The sequence below is a fragment of the Culex pipiens genome, chromosome 3, assembly GCF_016801865.2.
Source record: "Culex pipiens pallens isolate TS chromosome 3, TS_CPP_V2, whole genome shotgun sequence".
NCBI classification, from domain to species: domain Eukaryota; kingdom Metazoa; phylum Arthropoda; class Insecta; order Diptera; family Culicidae; genus Culex; species Culex pipiens.
In genome coordinates, this window is record NC_068939.1 from 136,037,907 (window position 1) to 136,061,038 (window position 23,132).

Below are 23,132 nucleotides of genomic sequence, written 5' to 3' on the forward strand. Positions count from 1 at the left end.
AGCGCGGAGCGACGATGGAGACGTTGTGCAGTCTTGCCACATGTGTTGGATCAAGTCTGAATGATTACCGCCCAACTTTGACAGATTGATAATGAAAACAAGCGGTTTGTTAAACGTGACCGTTCTCCACGTCAAACAAAAATTGACAATTTGCGTGCAAAAATTGCAATTTTCTCTTAAACGTCAAAAATGACATTTACGGCAAGCAACGCCAATCCCTCACCACCATAACTCATTTCTGAGCTCAATTTCAAGCTCTGGGACCCGCCGCCAGTTTAAGTCGAGGGAGAGTGAGAATGAGAGTTGAGCTTGCCGTGTTTTCATTCATCGGCGTTGTTGTTCGTTGGCGGCGCACGCGGTTCAAGAAGTATCTAGTGACGCTGCGCTCAACCGAAGTGACGCCGACCGATGACGGAGAAGGTCGCAGGTTGCTGCAGCGCAGCGCAGAGTTGAGTTGCGGGAAGTTGGTACGAAAGTTGGAGTGGTGGTCTCGGCACAGTGATGGTTGAAGGTGTTGGGACGGATATAAATAATTCACAAAAAAGGGTCCTAAAGTCCCACCTTTTTTTGTACGGCACATTAAAATACGCTTGTCCACCATGTCTAATGTAAAACATCGAAATCGATAAGATGACATTTCGTCGTGATTGTGCTATCGTGTCACATGTCAATTTTGGGCTCAATTTTGTTAAGAATTTTATATTGTGCAGCTCGCAATGTCCCACCTTTTGACCTTCACAGATCCACAAAATACGGTTTTAGTCCTGAGATATTACATATAACCCGCATTAACCTCGTGCAATGTTGCCAAAATTTCAAACTTTCAGTTCTTAGCGACTACAATTATCATGCCCAAAATCTCATCTCCAAACTTTCACTGCCCTTCTTTCCGTCGCGATATTCTCAGCACCAAGAATAGACGATCTCTATCTCGTGTTTACACTATCCCGTGTGAAATTCTATTTTCTCTCTCATTCCTACATTCACAACCATCCCCTGTCAATAGAAATAGCCACGATTTTTTTTCCTAACACAATTTAACGGGACGTAATGTTTGGTCGGTTCCCAGTCCCCTCTCACATTCTTTTATTGTGGCTTTCGGAGAAAACAAAAGGCGTCATCCATAAAGTATGTCACGCTAAAATCGGCCAAAATTAACCCCCCCTCCCCCCTATGTCACACTTTGTCACGCTGGTTCCGATCCCCCCTTGAAAAGTACGTCACAATTTGTTGGACCCCCCCCCCCCTCCCCATCATGACTTTTTGTACAATCTTTATTAAATTTTCAAAAGGTCCTTTCTGCATAGGAAGCCCATTACTCATAGGTTGTTTTGAAAATTTGACGATTTATATATGTAGAATTATTATTTAATTCAGAGTTCAATCGAGGAAGTTTTTTTTATTTTTAAAGGTTGTGTTTGGATTTTTTTTTAATTTGATTTTTAAATATGATGATTTAAGCAAATTAAATCTATCTAATCTAATCTAATCTAATTTAAGCAAATTAAATCTATTATCAAAAACTCTTTTTCTTAACGTGAAGACTTCCATCTTTTTCATGATTTTTCCTTCAAAGATATAAATTTTGTGTCGCTTTCAATATTTTGACAAAATTCCTTTAACAAGTTGTTAAGAAGAGTGCCCTACACATGCTGATTCCTTTTGGTAACGATTATCCCATTCCTTGTTAAGTTATGGAAATCGTCATTAATCAATGATTGCCAACTAGGACATCAATGACTGTGCCACAAAATTATATAATTTTTGAAGTACAATTAATTTAGATCAAAAATTCCTTCAGTGGCTTCAAGAAGGCAACAACCGACACATGCTGATTCCTTTTGGTGCTGAAACTCGTTAAATTGAATTTAATATACAATATTTTATAGTGATGATTAATTTTCTACAAAAATGTTCAACGGTTTCACCTTAAAGCCTTGTATTTTGTTTCATTTATGAGTAAACTTTATCAAACATTAAACTTCTTTTTAAATATAGTTTAAGACTAAATTTTCATTATTAAAAAAAAGTCTTGCGTGACGTCACAGTCTCACGAACCCCCCCTCCCCCCCCTTGTCACACTTTGTCACGCTTGCGACAACCCCCCCTCCCCCCCTAGAGCGTGACGTACTTTATGGATGACGCCAAAGAATCTTTGGCGAGTGTGCGCGAACGAAGAAAAGAGGAGGGGTGATAGAAAGATAATGCTCTTGCTAGAAATCACGAGATAAAAGAAGAGAACTCTCAAGCGATAGTGACGGTCGCTATACTGTCTGATATGATGGTGCAGGATTCATCAAGTGATAGGTTTTTTTATCGTTCATTTACAACACTGGTGGTCGATTTTCTTGAGGAAATAGTTGCGATCAGATCGTGGTATCTTGTCACACCCTGTAATTGTGACAATTGAGAGTTAATGGACGTTTTGTAAATAAATAAACTGGTAGGCACTCGACAAAAAAACTGTTAGTAAAAATTTTAAAAAACCGTTCTAATAGTTACCGTAAAGATTGTTTAGAATTTTTGTCCATAATTCTCAAAGGTTATGAAAACTATCTTTACAATTTCGTACCCCACTGTCGTTCGCAAGCTTTGGCTTCCACAAGAGAGAACCATTTTAACCTTTTTGATGCTCTCCCAACTCCGCAGGCCTCTAATGCTCTAGGTTGGGCAGGTCGGATCAATTTCGGTGGTCCAGCGGACGGAACAGCAACGAAAGCAATCTTCTTTCTTCTGACTTAAACTTCCAGGAGTTTCCGTATGGGGTGAACTTTGTTGGATTTCTAGGAAAGTTTCAATTTGTTTTTTTAGTTGAATTTTGTCTGATTTTAAATGCAATCATAAATCGGAGCGTTTGGTACGGTATGTGCACGTATCCTTCTTCTCCTGTAGATTCTGTGAAAAGGATAATAATGACAAGAGTTTGGGGCGTAATCTAATCACAAGACTTTCCAGCATGCTTTCATCGGAATGGCTGCGTTTGTGTTAGGTTAGATTAGATTGAATTTTGTCTGAATTTTTAAATATCAAAATTTGATTTGGCAATGTAAAAATGCAGAAAACTGGTCTTCAAATTCAAATGAATTGCACAATAAACTACAGATTACGCGCACACGACTTTCCTCTCAACTTTAAATCTTGTCACAGCGCCTAAGCGCTGTTATTGTTGATACGGCTATCGCCACAGACTCCGGTTAAACATCGTCAGGGGTCATAAATCATAGAATTTGAACGAACGACACACTGACTGCCACGATCTCCGGCGGTGAAAAAAGAGAAATTAAGCTAGGGTAATTTTACTTTTTTGTAACAATTTTCGAAGAAAATTATTTTGAAACTATTTAGACTATAATTTAATTGTTTGAAATAAAAGCAAAATTGAGCATTTGAAAAAATGTCTTCTATTGTTCAAATTTAAACACCTTGCCCTAGCTATCGAGAGTGTCCGCGTCTCTTTTGGTGGAGATAATGTGATTTACTCTTGCGGGTGGCGATCACCGTGTCGTGTGGACGGACACCCCCTCTCGATAGGAGCGCCGGGATCGTGCGAAACGTGACAAGAGGAATGTGTCGTGAATAAATTGGCCAACGGGCAAATTGGCAATTGTTTTGTTAAGCTACAAAAAACTGTTATGCGAATAAAATGTACTTTTGATATAATTTATAATTAATAAAAAAAAACTTATTAATTTTTCCAATATTAAAAACATGTGCAACACGGGAAATAGTCACCCCACTAATTCCCGGCGGGACATCGTGTGGCGGTGTCGATTTGGTCAACCGTGCATTTTGCGTCGACGACCAGCTTTGCACCATTGATTGGTGAAAATTGAGCTGTTTGCACAGCATGCTGCAATGTGCACGTAGAAATTTAGCGATACATCTCAAATTACCGAATTGATACGGTATTTGAAAAGATATTGTACTTTTTTCTGTGATTTACTGAGCTTAAAGTGCAATTTATGCGTGTGAATCTTATGGGGAACATTTTAAGCGGAAAAATCTGTGATTTATTGTGAATTCATTAGTTGCTGGAGACAACCGGGATACAATGTAGGTTTATCATCTATGTGTGTTTTTTCTTCAAATTATGGTTTTATTTTCATGAAAGGTGTACTTAAAGTTAATGTTCAAAATAATACTCAAATCATTCTACTAGCTAAATTCCTTAAAAAACAACAAGTTTAAATGTATGAGAAACCTTTGCAAGATTTATTTTTATTTTTTTTGCATAACTCATAAAGGTCGTACGTGTATTTAAAATTTGGCAACCCTGACATGAGATTACGAAATTGCCAGTTTTGAGCCCCTTAACGATTTTTTATGTTTTCAAAAACCTCATGAGCTCATAGTTTACGTTCCAGGGAACAACTTTGCCAAACAAGTGCGAAAAGATTCTTCCACTGATAAAAATGTCATGATATTTATAACAACGCTGCAAAAAACTTCTACTTTTTTTCCAGTGCTTCTAGCAATTAAAATAAATTTGAAATCATGTTCCCAAAATCAATTTTCAAAAAAACAGTTTTAGTAATTGATTTTTGTATTTTTTTAGGAGAGACATATCATCCTTCATTTTTCGTCAGTCTTTTTATCACTTTTTAGGCTATTTCCTCAAAAATTTTGAACGAAAAAAATCGTGACATCACCTTTAAATTTATTTGTTAAACTAAAAAATCAAAAAATCTCATAGAAGTGGCGTGAATTTTTCTTTCAGTGTATTTTTTTCAGAAAGCCCGTCAAATTTCCAGTGCTTCTAGCAATTAAAATAAATTTGAAATCATGTTCCCAAAATCCATTTTTTTAGGGGACACAAATTTGCAACATTTGAGCCATATACGAGTATTGAAAAAAAAAAACTTGCCGCCAAATTATGATTTTGATTTTTGTTTTTTTTTTAAATCAAATTTTGGTCGATTTTTTTTGTTATATTTTTCATGTAAAGTACAATTTGCAATCGAAATAGTAGTTTATGCTATAAGTTGTACAAAGACGATTGTTTCAGCACGAGTCGTACATGTATCCAACGAGGTTCACCGAGTTGAATAAATACGTATAGTGGAGAAAAATCAAGTTTTGCAACGAGTTCCATACAACATTTTATTGCAATTCCGAAATACACCCTTTGTAAGGAATTATAAGTAAAACGATCATGTATTTTGTCAACTAATCCTTTGGATAAAAAAAAATGTTGAAAAGTATTACTCTTCTAAACAAGTGCTGAAAAGTTCAAATTTTCAGCATCCATTCCAGTGCTGAAAAGTAGAACTTTTCAGCATTTATTTTGAGAAGTGCTAATATTCGATTCTGTTATTTTTGATACAGAAAATTGGGCTTTTTCGTCATTCAAGAATGACAAAAAAAGTAAACAGTTTCACGACAGAATTGTAAAAAGTACTTTACAGATTTTTTGACGTTTAAAAGATATAGCCACCTCAAGTTTATTCTTTACTGAAAAATTCAAGTTTTTTGATTTGTACATGATTGTTCATCCCTGAAATAATTTTTTTTTCGAAAAGTTAAGAAAATTTCCAATAAAATTACCTAAGAGACCTAAGAGATTGCACCATATTGATTGCAGAAATACAGAGAATAAAAGAAAAAGAAACAAGAATGTTGAAGTTTTGGAAGTCACATCCAAACAGCCTTTTATTTGATAGTACCATTATCTTAGAAACCAGTGTGGTCTTATTTTCAATGTTAAAAAAAACTTGATTAAATTTTAAATCAAAAAAGTATTTTTAAAGTTTTGGAATCAAGACCAACATTTAAAAGAGTCAAATATGAAAGGTTGATTCCAAAATTTATTTTTGAAGATTTAAAAATATTTTTTTCATAATATCAGAAAATTTCACGAATGTAAAATTTGTAATAATAAAATAATACAAAACAAAAAAAAAAAAAAAAATGCGCGGGGTCACCTATTGGTAGAGAATTGCTTTCTTGCAACTTTATGAGAAGTATTTTAAGAGCAATTCCAGCTCAAATCAGAAATTTTTCTGGTACTTTTGTACCCGACCCTCTCCGATTTCAATGTAACTTTGTAGACATGTTATCCTTAGGCCTATATATATATAGGCCTATATAAGCCATTGTTGTGTACACAGAAAAAAAGCAATTCCCGTAATCGTGAATTAAGTTCACGAATGTGAGATCCACGAAGGAATTTATTCATGAGTATGGTGCATTTGCACCATAAACGTGAATATATTCCTTCGTGGTTCTCATAATCGTGAACTGACTTCACGGTTTCAAGAATTGATTTTTTTCTGTGTATTTGGAGCCAATTGTACTCGAATGTTACATTTGAGAAGGGTGTAAGTTATTTAAATGTTTTTGTATTTTGTAATTTGAAAATTGTTGTATCTCGAAGCCGTTGCATCGTATCAAAAAGTGGTCATTGACAAACTTGTAGGAAATTTGACGGGCTTTCCGAAAAAAAAAAATACACTGAAATAAAAATACACTATGAGATTTTTTGATTTTTAAGTTTAAAAGTCAAATTTTAGGTGATGTCACGATTTTTTTTCGTTCAAAATTTTTGAGGAAGTAGCCTAAGATGTTACTCGCTTTAATATTTTATTGAGCTAATTTACTATCCAGGTTTCTGACACAGTGAAAAAAATATTCCATTTTCAGTTATGAGCAATGTAATGGCAATGGGAAATCGGACGAGCTTTTCGTTAAAAATATTTACGAAACTGAAAAACCAAGTCTGTCATAAAGAAAATGCCAAAAAACCACAAAAAAAACGACTTTTTCAACATTTTTATTTTTAAAACCACTGTATCTTCCCAAGGATTGGACATAAGACAATGGTCGATTTAGAGACTTTTATGTAAAATTGCCTGGAAAATTGATTCGCACTATCGGTTTTCAAAAGTTTTGGCGTTTAGATAACTTTAAAAAAAAAACAGTTTTAGTAATTGATTTTGGTATTTTTTTAGGAGAGACATATCATCCTTAATTTTTCGTCAGTCTTTTTATAATTTTTTTAGGCTATTTCCTCAAAAATTTTGAACGAAAAAAATCGTGACATCACCTTAAAATTTATGTTTTAAACTAAAAAATCAAAAAATCTTATAGAAGTGGCGTGAATTTTTCTTTCAGTGTATCTTTTTCAGAAAGCCCGTCAAATTTCCTACAAGTTTGTCAACGACCACTTTTTCATACGATGCAACGGCTTCGAGATACAGTAATTTTTTTTCGGGTACAAAAGTACCAGAAAAATTCCTGTTTTGAGCTGGAATTGCTCTTTAGTATTTTAGTATTTTTTTACAGTCTCAATCATTTAACACTAAAATCCCGATGGTTTGTGTGTTGTTGTCAAACCAAAAGGGTCCATTTTCAGTTTGAAACCCCTTTTATACGGAGCTCGCTTTAGACTTGTCGAAAAATCGAAAGTCCAAACAAAACGTGTGAAATCAAACAATAATGGCCCAAATTGCATAAATTGCCATTGACTTGTCATTCGTCAACAAACACCTGTACGTTCGCAGCACGTGTGTTTCACAAGTGTACGGACTTGATCCACAAATGAAACTAATGAAACACTCAACTCCGAATCAACGATTTTTATTTCAAATTTCCTCGTCCCGAGGCATCCCCGCTGGCCGCAGCAGATGTTTGCACTTTATAATTAGTTGTTTACCAACTTCCCATTACCGCAAGTACTCTTTGGTTATTTACCGTAACCGCCATAAAAATAAACCTGCGAGTGTGTGTGCATGTGTGTGTGTGTGTGCGAACGATAATGCGTTTATAGCAGCGTGTGTGTGTGTGCTTGTTGATTTAATTTCGAAACAAACCACAACAAACTGTGTGGAGTTTGATGCGAGTTGAGCCGGCCGACGCACCGATCCCGGTTTTGAAGTTTGTTTGTTTTGATTAGAGCGCGTTGCAATGTTTACACTTTGGAGTTGAAGAAGTTTATGTTTTGAATTGGTGGTTGTTTTCGTTCCGAAACAACTTCACCGAACTCCTCAAGGGTTAATCAAACCTGTTGATGGGATTGATGTTTGTTGTTTCAAAAAAACGAGCAGCTTGATTGTTGTTTTATTGAACTTGAATCAGAGTGAAATCGATTTCGTTTGCTCGTTCAAATCGACTGATGATAGGATGGGAAAAGTGTAAATCGATGTAATTCTTCCACTTGGAAAGTTATTCTTGGAATGACAACTGGATGTAGGTTCTAGAATAGCTAATCCAATTGGATTTGAACGAGTTTTGTGTGTTGTAACTTGTGGTGGAACGGGGCGGAATATTTATGAACAGTCAAATACAATTGATTTTCACAAACATAGACAAATGAAACACAGCAAATTGATGAAACAGAACAATAATTAAATTTGAATTTATCATGCGTATTCATTGGGTAAAAAAGGTAGATTTGATTGCAAAATGTTAGATCCCACAGATGAAATTCAAACTAAGTATGTCTTGAAATTCAATAAATAAAAATATCTTTTAACCATGGTCATACCACTGGCTTAGAGCGTATCTACAGTATTTCACGCAGCGCTGACGCACCGCTCTCTTACACTGTGCTCACACACACAATCAACCGTTTGTTTTGGCAGTTTGTGTGAGCGCAGAATCAAAAAGTGACAGCTTGATTCTAATCAAACCTAAATTTCTGTCAAAAGGAATGTCATTATTTAGAAGAAATGTATTTTTTTCCAAATTATTTTAGAAGACATTTTTTTATTGGACAGTTCAAAAATTGAACAAAATATCCTTATTTTCTTTCAAATGCAATGTGTAAAAGGCAAGGTTTCTAAAATGGCACTCATTCTAAAGCAAAACACTCACAACTCTGTACAACCAATTAGCAAACATCAAAGCGGTAACAAGCATCTAACAGCGAAAATGAATGACAGAAAAAACCCATGATGACACAACTACAGACTAGAGGAAGAAGTGACTGGGGTTTCGATGGGATAGATTGGGACTCGAACGGCTTGTCGGAAATGGGCTCCAATAATCGAATTTTGCGTGTAGCGGTGGAAAAGGTTAAGGTTCAACGAATGGTTTTGGAAAAATGGGTAGACGTGAAAAAGGTGAATGATTTGTTGGAATAGTGTGTCTAGAATTTACAATCAAACAGTAAAAAAACTTTCGAAAACTCGAGAAAGACAGAAAGGGCACGGAAAAAAGCGCCAAATATACTTACTTTCAAAGGCAGCTTGTAAATAAGAAAAGAAAAACAGAAACTTAAAATAGAAAATTTTGATTTGTTTTTACTCTAAAATTGCATCGCCTTCGGGGAAAAGAAAATTCCCACAGAGTCAATTCCCACCCTGGAGTAGTGAATACTCTAGAACGACCGAACTTTTTATTTGAGGACTCGCTGGGGATTTTAATGGACATATATGGACATGGATGCCGTGATATCAGTGTCAGTACTGGCGAAACGGGAACTTCAAGTTGAGTGGATTAGTTCAGCAGTTTTGCTAAAAGTCTTTCCGTTGGTTTCCAGGTGGTACAAAAACTGCAACCATTAATCCCCGGTGAATGAAGCAAAGCAGGGTCCTTGTAAGGGATGATCAGTTTGACAAAATGGATGACAAGTTGTGAAGACCTAATGATTTAGTGACCAAGAGCGTGAAATGTTCAGCTTACAAATTGCAGCTTACAGCTTACAAACAAGACTTTTTAGGATAAGTTACTTTTGAACATCCCTTTTCTGACAATTTGGTAAAATAGAGAATTGTTCCATCCATTTCAGCATTTTGTTTCCGCAAGGCTGTGCTTTGTCTCAGTATACCATCATAGGCCATATTGTATCTAGGATGTTCTCTACCGCTCTAGATGATGGAGCGAGCTTACCGTTGACGGTCGTCATCGTTGTACTACCATGTCACATGTGTTCTTTATAGATCCATATCATAATCGTGTCATAAGGATCATTTGACACGATTTCAAATTTGGGATATTCAACTTAGACCGTAAGACTTGGTAATTTTTTTTACATGTTACATTTTTTTGTCAGCCATCTTACTGTTGGAAGTGTTGACTCCGGGGACTGAATCAAACCGAATTACGGTAGAATGCGGTCAGCGTAACAAAACTTTTGTTGTTGTTTAGCCAAGGTAAAACAGCTCCTGTGGTCTAATGGTTACAGGTTTCGCTTTACGAGCGGAAGATCGTGGTTTCAAACCCACATGGCTTGGCACATCCTTTCCCCTGTACTCTTCACATGTATAAGGACCAACTGTTCTCTGTATAATTGCCCTACAGAGCTCCACGGCCCGATCGCAAAAAGTGCTTTGAAGGGACGAGTTTTCCAGAAACCAGAACTTAAGGGCTAGCTGGGTATAAGTAAACGTAAAATGTGCACTTCGGTTCTAGCGATACATTTGGACAGTACAGAGTGGAAAAGGCAGAGCCAAAGAGGATTGAAAAAACATTCAAACCTCTTCGGCGGCGAAGTTACGGCAGTGGATCGCTCGACACACTCGCTCAACAATAGCGTGTGTGCGTGTCCCATCTGCCTAATAACAGAAGAAGCCTTTGTGATTCTATAAATAGAATTGCAAGTCCGCAATAGATCTAATTCCTGGTCGCAGTGGATAGTGGCATCGAACAAAAAAAAAAAAAAAAAAGGTAAAACAATACAGAGCGGATTCGCTAATTCGCTGATTGGAACGACTGACAGCTGTTAAAAGCTTGAAACCACGTGCTCATAAATCGTCGAACAATTGGGTTGAAATGTCAACATCAGTTTGACAACTGGTTTGTACGTTTGAGTGATTTTAATTCGAATACGTTCGAATTAGCGAGCATTCGATTTAGTGGACATTCGAAGCAGCGGAATTCGAATTAACGATTTTTTTTTCTCGAAACGTTTTTCTCAACAGAGAACGATCACGACGAACTGTCACTCTGCATGCAGATAATTCGAGCCCTCTGCAGCGAAAGCCAAAATCCACTCGAATTTTTTTTATAAAAATCACTATCGTCAAACTATCGAGGTTCAACTGTGCGTTGTTTGTTTGTTTGGGCGAAACAATGTCGAAGGGCTCCGTTTGTAAACAAACTGCTTGCACTTAATGTAAACATGGAATTGATGCATGCAAGCAGACTACCTCAGGAAATGTCAAACCATACAAATTTGCTGCCGGAGTTTTTCCGGAAAATAATTTGTATGATTTGACGTTTGCTTTTTTAAAAAACGTCAAACTGACAGCAGTGCGACAAGACGACACTACGGCGACCAGTTGCGGTGCACCGTCAAGGTGTGCCAGAATAAACCGCGTTTGTTTGCGCGGCAAACCGCGGCCGCTGAAAAAGGGAGGAACCCGGAATATGGACCACTAATGAAAAAAGATCACATTGTTGGATTGACGGGGATTGAGAACCGTGTTGACGCGAAGCAAAATCAAGACTATAGTTAGTTGGGCGGACGAGGGGAGGGGATGACGTTAACTAAGAGCGTTCCTAAAAATAGAATTCATAATTTCTGAAAAGTAACGCTTTATTCATAAGTGAAGAAGAGAGAGAGAGAGTTAAACGAAACATCCTCAGCGAAAAGCCAGCATGTTTTATTCATTTTACAGCAAGAACTTCCCGCTGCTTAATTAACACCTTAAGCAGCGTGAATTAAGTCAGTTTTCACACAAGTACGTTTTTGTTTGGCCATCATATAACCATTCGAGGCATGATGCTGCACAGTAGAGCACCGCTGGTTTGACAGTCTGCTCTTGTCGTACTACGAGTGATCAAACCAAGGAGTTTCAAACGACCGAATGTTAAAGTTGGCCTTCATAGGTCGATTTAAAATGTGCATTTTAAGGTATCCAATCACTAGGGTTCTCCTGTAGTAGAACCTTTCCGAGGCGAGGTCACTTGACGCGGTGAGAACCGATGCCGTGGAGAATTTCCCAACCTCTCCAGAAATGCCAGCGGGAGTGGATGCACTCCTCCTCCGCTCGCTGCTGCACAAAAGCACCATATAATTGGAAAATGTGCCAAGACTTTACAGGCGCGCACTAAACAAAGTCATAAAATGTAGGAAATTCTACACCTCGTCACCGAATTTGTACGCATTTTTACGTCATTTTCTGTCGCTGTCAAAAGATTGAACCTTGTAATGACTATCAAAGTCCAAACATTTATTCTTTCTTTTTTAAAATTGTACTTTTTGTTTTGCTATCAATAGTTTTTTTTATTTAATATCACTTGATATTAGACGACCAATAATTTGTTCTGGATTTTGCCGAAGGTCATTTACCAACGATGTGGTAACTTTAAAAAAAACTTTTTGGATACTAGAAAAAAGCGTCTATTGAGGTCTCGTCCATATCATAATGTCAAAAATAATAAACAAATTTTTTTTTTCAGTATCAATGTCCCTGGCCACTAGAAGGTTCATACAATTCCTCAAAAGACCAATTTTACCGTCGGCAGACGATGAAATGAGATTGCCTCCTCGGCAGAAATGCACCGTGAATTCGTCGCCATCGTGCTAACTTGTCGTACGTGCATTTTGGGCCAAATTGAGTTAAGAACGCCATTTTGTGCAGCTCACAATGCCTCACCTTTTGACCTTCACAGATCCCCAAAATTCGATTTCAATCCTGAGATATTCAACAAAAACCGAAAAAACTCCGTGCATTTTTGTCACTTTACATATGAAAGTAGTTTCAATCTTGTCGTGCTATCTTGTCACTCCATGAAAATTGATGTAAGTGCGACAAAAGGCCAAAGGGATTTCAGGCCAGGAAAGTCAGGATGCGTTTGTCGCACGTACAAGCTAGACTACCGCAAACATTTGTAATTATAACTCGGGACTCCAGCAACCACCTTCAACCAAACTTTGGGACAATGCACAGAATGGTCACCCAAACAAAACGTGTTTGTTATTGTTTACATTGCGTGCTCTCGTTTTTGTATATTCAAGGTCAAACATTAAAACGCGTTTTTCTCGGAACGTCGAAATGGCGGGTGCGACAAGATAGCACGACGACGTCGAATTGACGTCGCCACTGCACGGCCGTGCCGGCGTTCTGGTTTGTTTTGAAGTTTCAAGCCTAGCTACAGTCATTAGTCATAGAAGTGCTTCTACGGCAGACTTTGAGGTTTGTGCTGCGGTGTGATGGTCCCGAGTGCGCCGTGTGGCTTTGTGTGGAACGATTTTTGAGAGAGGTGACAAACTAGTTTGGTTTCAAAATGTGGTTGAGGAGATGCAACTAAAAGGGGTTTAGTGAAAAATGATTTGTCAGGAATTGAAATTTGTTCGAAATCCAGAATATAAAAATAGTATAACGAATATTAGAATAGAGATTTTTTTAAACATCGCATTTGTGAGACTTTTTTTCAACTTTATTCTTTGAGAATGTAGGATCTGTGGACAAAATCAGTTCAGCATACATTAACTTGTTTTCAAAGAGTTTTGTGGATACCCACAAAAAAGTAAGAATAATATTCTAGTCATATTTTGATTGACATTTAACAATCCTTCATCAAAAAGTTGGGGTTTCTCTTTCCACTCGTGTCATTCCATTTCAGTGGTTTGAGCTCAACCAGGGTTATTTCAGAAAAATTTACATCGAACACTGACATAAATGAAACAAAAATAAAAAAAAAGGATTACAAAAAAGTTCGGAATGAAAGCTAGTGACATGTACGAATATCGCAGTTACTCTTTTGCCTTCGTCTTTGGACGACCTTGTGCTGGATTCATTCAGATGAAAAATTCATTCAAAAATTTGAATGCTTCAACGAATCTGCTCGTTGGACGAGACCACTTGAAAGCACTACGTCATAGGGGAAAAGCCGGCCGTAATGTTTGATCTAGTTGTGATGGATTTATTTGAGGTTTTTTTCTTCTCAATACAAGTAAATAAATCAATAAAAAATACAAAAAATAAATCGTTATTCCTCACAAACCAGGAGCCTTTTTAAATTTTCAGTATAGTTTGACGCTTAGAACAATTTTTACTGGAATGATTTTGCTTCTCATTTGAGTTTAAGAGCATTTATGTAAAAACTTTGAGATTTGAGTTTCGTTAGCTCGGTTGCAGTTCAAACTAGCAATTAAACCCTGTTGCACATAATTTAGTTCTTTTCAACAAAAATATTTTAATATTTTAAAATTGTTGCAAGCTTTAATTTTTTTTAAATATTTTATTTAAAAATTACGTAACATTTCACAACAGTTTCATTTTTCAGCATTGCAAATCTAGCTCCATATTTTAAGATTTTTTTTTAGCTTTTCGAACTTTTTGATGTAAAAGTGAAATAAAAAAATCGATATTTCTCCTAAACATTTTTTGGAGTCATGTAAATTACCCGAGAACTCTTGAATATATATTCAAGCAATAAAGCGGTTCTCAACGTTTTGGCAAGTAGTCTTTTCGATTTTCACACTACACCCAAAATTCCAAGTCGAGAGAATCGTTCCCTCAAAATTTCTTGAGGTCTCAGCGCCAAAATCGAGAGAATAATGCTACCAACTTACACCACCATAAAAAATGAGTTCATTCGTTAATTGATGCAATAAATCTCCAACAAGTGTCATACATCGACATTTGACCACTCTTTAGTCACCAAGCTGTGGTGGCCGAGACAGTAAAGTCATTGGGCTAGTCTGTCAAAGGTCTATGGTTTGATTCCCGTAGTCGACACCTTTGTTTTTTTTTGTTTTGACGGATGAACTTTTTTTTTGCAAACGAACCTCGACAGAATAATTCCTTCGCCCATCTTGAGCTGTGTTCTCTTTGCCCGTAAATGGTACCACTATTCTCTCGTCTCGAGGCCATTTTTCTCTCGGACTAGCGCTGCCCAGTTTTGGGTGTAGGTATAAGATTGTAAATTCAGATTTATATCGAAAATTATGTTTTTTCATAATCGGGTAATTCTCTACCAACTCACACGAAATCGGGAAAAGTTGCCCCGACTTCTCTTCGATTTGCGTGAAACTTTGTCCTAAGGGTAACTTTTGTCCCTGATCACGAATCTGAGGTCTTCCCCTTTCAGTTTTTGAACATGCGAAAAAGAGGTGTTTTTCAATAATTTTCAGCCTGAAACGGCGATGAGATAGAAATTTGGTGTCAAAGGGACTTTTATGTAAAATTAGATGCCCGATAAGTAAGCAATCAATACTCAGATTTCCGAAAAAAACCTATTTTTCATCGAAAAAAAAAACACTAAAAAAGTTTTAAAAACTCTGCCATTTTCCGTTACTCAACTGTAAATTTTTTGAAGCATGTCATTTTAAGGGAAATTTTACGTGCTTTTCGAATCTACATTTACCCAGAAAAGTATTTTTTTTTTCATTTAGAACAGAAATTTTCTTTTTAAAATTTCGTGTTTTTTCTTACTTTGCTGGGTTATTTTTTAGAGTGTAACAACGTTTACAAAACTTTTTTTTCGTAAAATCGTGATAACTCGTAAAGTTTGGTGTAGTTGTCTGCTCTACAATTTTGTAGAACATTGTTGCACAAAAAAATAATAGATTTTTAGATGAAATGGGAGTGAATATGAACATTTTTTCTAAGTTCTCCCCCAAAACATGCATTTTCTTTCGTTTTGCATAAGAACTTCGTGCACATTGGTTTATTTACAAGTGAAAAGTAGAATACTCATATTCCCAAAGATGAAAAATGCATTTTTTTAATCTGCATGCACTGTCAATTAAGCAACTTTTTCCAGTGCAGAAATCTCACCCGCGGTTGACCCGCCGCGGTCAACGACCAAGGCTCATCTTCCCAAAAGCTGGCGAGTTGGGGCCCGGCCCGGCGATTACTCAACCGCTCAATCCAAAGGGCTTATGTAAATTAGCCAGCTGTCGGTCGTGTCTTGAGTTTCGAGGAGGAACAAGAAATGAAAAAAAAAGGTTCGCCATCTAATCCGCCCTACGGAGCTGCGACCTCTCCTCATTCGGGTCAGCAAAATTTGCTGTGATTTTATTTTGGTTGTTTGGGAAAGTCTGAGATATTCCTCACGGTTGACACTGAACGAAACCCCGGATTAGCCATGGGAGACACCATCAAACGCCACTGCATTGTTGACTTACAAACGGAACGATTTGTGCCACACGTACAAGAGACGATCGTTAATGATCGCGTTATCGCCTACGCAGTGCTCTTCAACCGCCCCGTAAAAGCCGTTATTAGCGTTTTGGAACAGCAAGTTGTCTTTTTTTTCTACGTGGGAAGCATCCTCCCTGTAGCTGCATGGATTTAGAAGGTGTTTTGTCAGCATTTGAGACCTGTGCTCGTTTGTCAACCCCCTATACTCAAGGGGACGAACCTTAGCTCCATCATCATCAGCGTCGTCAAAGTTGGTGTAAACCTTGAAAAACTAGTTGATTTATATAATTTTTCATGCAGTTGAGCACTTCAAAGGCAGAGGGAGTGGGCTTTAACGATTCGGTTTGAATATCTTTTGGGAAAACTCGAAGTTGGATTGCATAATTGATTTGTTGCTTTAAGGTTCTTAACATCATTGAGTTCAACGTTTCGACCCAGCAATCAGCCTTCCTCATGGAACAATCAATTTCAATAAGCAACATCAAAAAGTCTTTTACTGAACAAATGTAAAAAAGCCGGTGACTACTTCCCATTACAAATTTCACCCATTAAAACGTAAAGCGACTTTACAATCAAATTTTCGCCATTGTGTTTCACTGTACACCGAAAAAGCCGCGACTATCCACCATTAATTTCGTCCACTGAATCGCTAAGCGCCTTGTTGGCAAATCACTTCCTAATTTGCCTGTCTGCCTGCCTTTGGACAGTGTGATTTAGCTGCGACAACCCGACCTGACGTCGGCTTGCAAAAATATGCCAAAAAAGACACTGGTTCAAATTAATTTCCTCGTGGCACTACAAACTGGCCAAGTCGAGACAACCAGACCCCAGACGCCGGCGGGCGTCTTCTGTGGCGTCGCACAGTGGTGGAATTGTGAAGAAAAGTTGGTCAAAATTTTTCACTGATTTTTTTCAAGGCAGCAACAACAAAATACGAAAAATGATATCGAACAAACCCAATTTTGACCACGTTCAACTCAAAATTAGACCACTATCCACAAGCCTGAACCAAAAACTAAATAATTATCACGTGCCTTTTGGCGTGATGACGGTTGGTTGGTACGGAATCGTCCCCCCGAACCCCTCTTTCTTCAAGTGTATCCTCCCACGGCAGGGATTGAAACAAAAGTAAAAGTCTTTCACGCACGCCGTTTGCGGAGAAGATAAAATGCCGACGCGTCGTCGTCACGGTGGTAGTTTGGCCATAATTTTGCTGGTAGCAAATTACGGATGTAAATCGAGTTTGAGTTATTATTTTTACAGTTTTTGGCGCATTGCTTAAGTGTGGTTATGGAGCGGGAGAGAATTTCGAAGTGGGATGAATATTAATTTTGTGCTAATTTTTCAGTTGTTCTTCAAGACTGGTTCTGAATTCTCTCGTTTTGAATTCTTATGATGTGAACTTAAAGTGATTTAAATTACATTACATCTAGTATTACATCTACCCGAACGTTTTCATCGAATACAAAAAGCTAGAAAAACAGTCGTGAATCATTATTTAAACCCACAAATCAACATGTAAACCAGGAGTGCCCAACCTTTTGGCCTTGCGGGCCAGATCTGATTTTTCAGAAGCAGTGGCGGGCCGGAACTAATGTTGGTAAAAGTTAAAAAAGTAAACTTTTTTTCATAAAATTTATTTTATTAGGTTTTTTAAAGTAAACAAGTAAATAAAAAAGTGTTGCAAATAAGATTCATGATATCTTGATTTTAAGAGAGAAAAACAGAGATAACATTCAAAGATTTATTTAATTTTCTTTATTATTAGTTAAAATTGTATTTTCATTGTTTTTGTCGATTAAAATTTAATACCCTGATATCATGAACTGAAAAAAATCGTCGTTGCGTACTTTCAAAAATCGACGAGACAAGATTAAATTTATTGAAATTAAATATGGATTCAAATCTTCTTTAGGAAATATCATTTTTGCGTTGTTGTGCTCCTTTATTTAAGTATTTTATAAAACATTTCTAAATGATTTGGTAGTTTTTAATTCGTCATTCGTAAAATTTCTTAGGATTATTGAAGTTATGAAAATTTGCTATCTGATTTCTACACACATTTTGAAATCTTTATTTTCGATATGAATTAAAAAGTTGTTCTGTCCCGCCCGTGTGGATCAATCGGACCGCGCACTGGACTCACAACCCAGAGGTCGACGGTTCGAATCCCGCGGCGGGCGCTCTAAAATTCTTTGTGTAAATATGGGTATTCGGCGCCGTCGCTCCGTGCCATACTTTCATACACTTAGAAGCCCAGGGCGGCGAAGTCCTTGTAGATAAAAGGAGGACACTAGTGGTTGGTACTAGCAATGGTGGCCGACAGCTATAAAGTCAACTTCGTTCGTTTCGTTCGTTCTAAAAAATACATTATTTTTGCTTACTCATTTAAAAAAAAAAATAATAATCATAATCCTTTAAAATGTAACAATTCAATAAGGAGTAAATACAGCCACATTTAAATTTAGTGTCTTTTAGCAATCCTTTTGCACATTTTTCAAGTTTAATAATTGATTCTGAAGATATCAATATAGAAATAATAAGAATTAAATTCAAACACAAAGAATATTGAAATGTAAAAAAAACTCATTTGAAAAACTACAAAGGCAACACCCAAACAAAACGTTGAATCAGCAACAATTTAGTTTAAAGCAAAAATAAAACAAATAAATGATTTGTTATAATATCTGAAAATTTGATCTGAAGTTTGTATTTTAAATTTTTACACTCAATGTATTTATTGAGTATTTCATGAACAGCCTTTAGGGCCGGTCATAGAACTTTTTTGAAAAGCCGTCGCGGACCTTATGTAACTTTGCAGGATCAAGTAGTACAGCTTTGATCTCAACAACAACAAATAAATTTCCCATGAAAATCTCATTTTTGAAAATATTTGAATAGAAACAGCACCACATGCTGCCTCCATACATTTTTTCCGATGTTTTCATGAAAACCTCACCCATTAATATTTTTATGAGTTTTCCATTCTTTAGAACAAATCTAGAGTTTTTTTAATAGGTCCTACAAACATATGAAGCACAATTGCTTATAGGACCTTTTCAAAAAACACTTTAGAAATCAGATATCAAAACACAAACTTTGAATAAATCAATTATGAAGTCAAACATGATTGTAATGTAATATTGAAAGTAAAATACATTATTCTTTACTCATAGAAACGAGAATAAATTATTTGAAAGAATATTAAATATGTTTGAATTCAGACTATTTCTCATAACAGTTTTCATCAAGCATAAATATAAAAAATAACTTGTTGAATATGTTTGAATGAATGAAAAAAAAATGCACACAATTTTCTGAATAAGAACATTTCTCAATAAAAATTTTTTAAACAAGAATAGGTAAGAATAAATTATTGAAAAGAATGTTAAGCTCAAGTTAAGCTTGTTTGAAGAAAAACTTTTTTCTTACAAACACCAGCAACAATATGGTAATATTCATCAGAAAATGTTGACAGATTTTGTGTAACAAAATGTGTAAAATTAGTCAGAAAAGCGGTAATATTCAACCAACAATATTTTCATCTTTCCAAAATTAAACTTAACATTACATGAGTTTTATTGAATAAGGTTTTTTTCTGATTTTCGACCTTTTGTCAGCTTTCAACATTTTGTCATTATAAACTGATGGTTTCTACTTTTTGGGATTCGACTACACAGCAAAAAATCCGATGGTAAAATCGCATGCAAAAGCATGCACATCACCTTAGTCAGAATAAACACTTAACATTACACACTGCATGTACATTTTTTGCAAACACAAAAAAAGTTGCAACTGACGGGATTCAAACCCAGCACCAACAGTAAGGACTGGCGCCTTAGCCCACTCGGCCATCAGACCGATGAAAAGCTGTAGGGATAAACGCATATATGAGTTTGACATTTCGGTCAAGTAGGTTTCCCATACTGATGGGCTACATATTTCGGGGTGTAAAATTACATAGAATTGCATGAAATAGTGCAATATTTATTTTACACCCAGGCTTTTTACACGCAGCTGGATTACTACATTTTTAGCTGTGTACATGTCTTTCGTGTTTTTTGTTTTTCATCCGTTTTATATTGCTTGATATCATAAATTAAAGCGTTACAAATTGTATTTTTCTATGCCGTACTATATTCTTGCGAAATTTTATTTTGATTTGTCAAAATATACACTCTTAAAGAGAAGGGAGTATCTTACAAAGAAAAATAAAAATAAACCTGCAAAAGTTTTGTGTCTGATTCAAATTTGTGGTTATAGCTACACAATTTGAGAAACGGTTGTTTCGGTAAATGATGTTGGGAAAAGCATGCTTTGACGGTTTTCTACGAATTAAAATGTATTTTCAATGAAAAATTCAAGTTTTTACTACACATTTTAGTCCACTTTTTTGCGAAAATTTTGAAGTTATACTTTTAAGCACCTGTGTTGCGCTAGTTGCTGAAAAGTTTAATTTTTAAGCATTTGTGTTGAAATGTAATAACTTTTAATATTGTTTTGATTTTAAAGGTGAATTGACTAAATCCATGGACAGCTTACAATTCCATTTAAAAGGTGTTATCCGGAACTGCAAAAAAAGTTGCTCGAATTTTGACGGACAACTTGATTTTTTCAGCAACCGTTGTTTTTATCCAACTTGTTGATCAAAAATTATTCGCACTGGAATTTATTGCATTTATTACTGTTTTGATCCAGTCGTGCTATTTTGTCGCACGTCGCTTTTTGACGTTACGAAAAACGCGTTTTAATGTTTGGCCTTGAATAAACAAAACAAAATAGAGCGCGCAATGTAAACAATAACAAACACATTATGTCATAGCTTGTTCCATAGCTTGGTTGAATTTGAATTGACAGGTTGCGCTCGTATTTTGATTTTTGTCTGCTTTCACAATATAAATGTTTACCGTGTTCGGGCTTGTAATTGTGTCAAACGCGAACCTGAAATCACTTTGGCCAGTTGTCATACTTATAGCAATTTTCAGAGTGTGAGTGTGCTTCTTATGGATAGTGACAAAAACGCACGGAGTTTTTTTTCCGATTTTTATTGAATATCTTAGGACTCGCTACAAATGCAAAATAATGTCAAAGAAATACTTTGTAATCAATTTATTGAAGACAACTTCGTACATAAGTTCGAAAATCCAATTAACACTCGCAAGGGTCAATCAAAACGGCGTCATTGCCCAAAGTTAACGACCATCAAAAACAAAGTTATTCTTCGGGCAACTCTGTTGAGCACAACATTGGGTGGAAATAGTCGATTCAATGTCGTGTCAGCGAAACTGTTAAAATCAACTGTAGGAAACAAATAGTAACCTTGAAAAACTTTTTAATTGTAAGAAACTTCTAGAAAAGTGTCTTACATTTTAACTTGTAAAGTTGCGTTCGAATTCAATGATTTAGACCTTGCCGGAACAATGATTCGCTACCCTATGGGCCATAAAACTAGCATCACTCTGCCAATAAACGGACCGTTAAACTACGACAGAGAGAAGCAATCGTGATAAATCAATCAGTCGGCATCCGAAGATTTGTACTGCAATTTCAACAACAACAAATAAAAAGCAACATTGAACCGGTCTAGACAGCGCGGGACGAATTTGTGAGCCAATTGAAGTCGAATTCGGCAGAGCAAGAAGAAACTGCAATCGGAAACGCGTGTTGACGGATTTATCAGATGTTGCCAAAAATAGTTGCTGAAGAAGAACAACAGCTTGTTGTTACGGAAACGAGAGGGGGGAAGGTTTATCGATTATTTACAAAAAAGGGCGAGGGAAATGTTCAAAAACTAAAAGGTTAAATCACTTCAGAAAAAGACAATTATCTCATCAACGGAAAGCGGATTTCGAATTTTGGACACAGACGCACCAGAAGAAACAAAACGTTTGCGGCACTTGGCATGAGAAAGTGAAAGTGCGAGTGCCGTTGAGGAGTGTTCAGAATCCAATGCGAGTCGAGATTACGGGTGAATCGTGTGGGTTGGACGTCAACTTTACACTACACACAGTAGACTAGTAGAAAAGGGGTTTCACAAAAGGACCTCTTGTATGTTCAGATCGATTTTGGGAGTTCCATTTTGTGTTGTGGGGGGAGCGGAATCCTAAGCGCAACTTACTCCGAGAAAACAAGAAGCCATAACACATGCGTAACTTAAACGTAACCAACGTAACGTAGAGAGATAGACAGAGAGAGCGAGTGGGCGTTACTAAATTAGTAGTGAGCAAAACTTGGATTTGTTGAAACTTACCGTGAACTCGCCGGTGATGGCGTCGAAGCCCACGTGCACCGTGTGCTCGAAGTTCGTCGGGTACGAGATGTTTGGTTTCGAGTCGTTGTGGGACGCTTTGGAGACCTTGATCTTGTTCTTGAGCGTCTTTTTCTTGCGGTCCGCGTCGTCCGGTTCTGTGAATGGTAGAACAGCGTTAGCTTTTTCATGAAGACTTGAAAAATATCATTATTTTCAACAATTAAAGAAAATTTATGTATTACAAATTCCACCAAAACTGCATATTCAGGGTTGTTGGGGTTCCGAATAATGCGTGCAGAATATTTTGGTAATCACAAACGAATCATAAATGTCACACCAAAAAAACAAGACATTTTTTGTCAGAAAAATATGTAGTATTGCTTCGAAAAACGAGTAAAATTAATGTTAACCGTTTTTAGCGTGACATACTTTATGGATGACGCCTTAAAGACAAGATTATGTGACTGAACACTCATTTTAGAAATTATAAAATTGACTTCTAAAAATAAAGTGATCTAAACATGATTTCGTAAAAAATTCCAAGATATCATGAATGCCATATTCAATGATAATTTGAAGATAAAAATATGTCCATATATTTGAATCCATGATTCAATTTACCTATTTTTTTACAAATTCCTGGAAATTTTTAGTCATGAATTCGTGAACAATATCCATAATTTGATGAACATATTTCATGATTTTATGAATGACTTTAATGAATTTATGAAAAATATCCAAGATTTTATCACTCTTCATTCATAACCGTCAACTGAGGTGAATCAGAATTATTCGCCCCAACATGTTAAGTAATCCCGATCAGACGGTACTAACTAAATTCATGCCAT

At 36.4% G+C, this 23,132-nt stretch overlaps 1 protein-coding gene across 3 annotated transcripts in view; it reads right to left on the reverse strand.

Moving 5' to 3' along the window:
* The window catches only part of LOC120413774 (serine/threonine-protein kinase Pak), a 108,932-nt gene that overhangs the window by 71,255 nt on the left and 14,545 nt on the right, over positions 1-23,132 (reverse strand). For all 3 annotated transcript variants that reach the window (XM_052709350.1, XM_039574715.2, XM_039574713.2), the window contains exon 3: positions 22,285-22,439. In XM_052709350.1, coding sequence (XP_052565310.1) covers positions 22,285-22,439 — 155 coding nt within the window. The remainder of the gene's footprint in view (positions 1-22,284; positions 22,440-23,132) is intronic.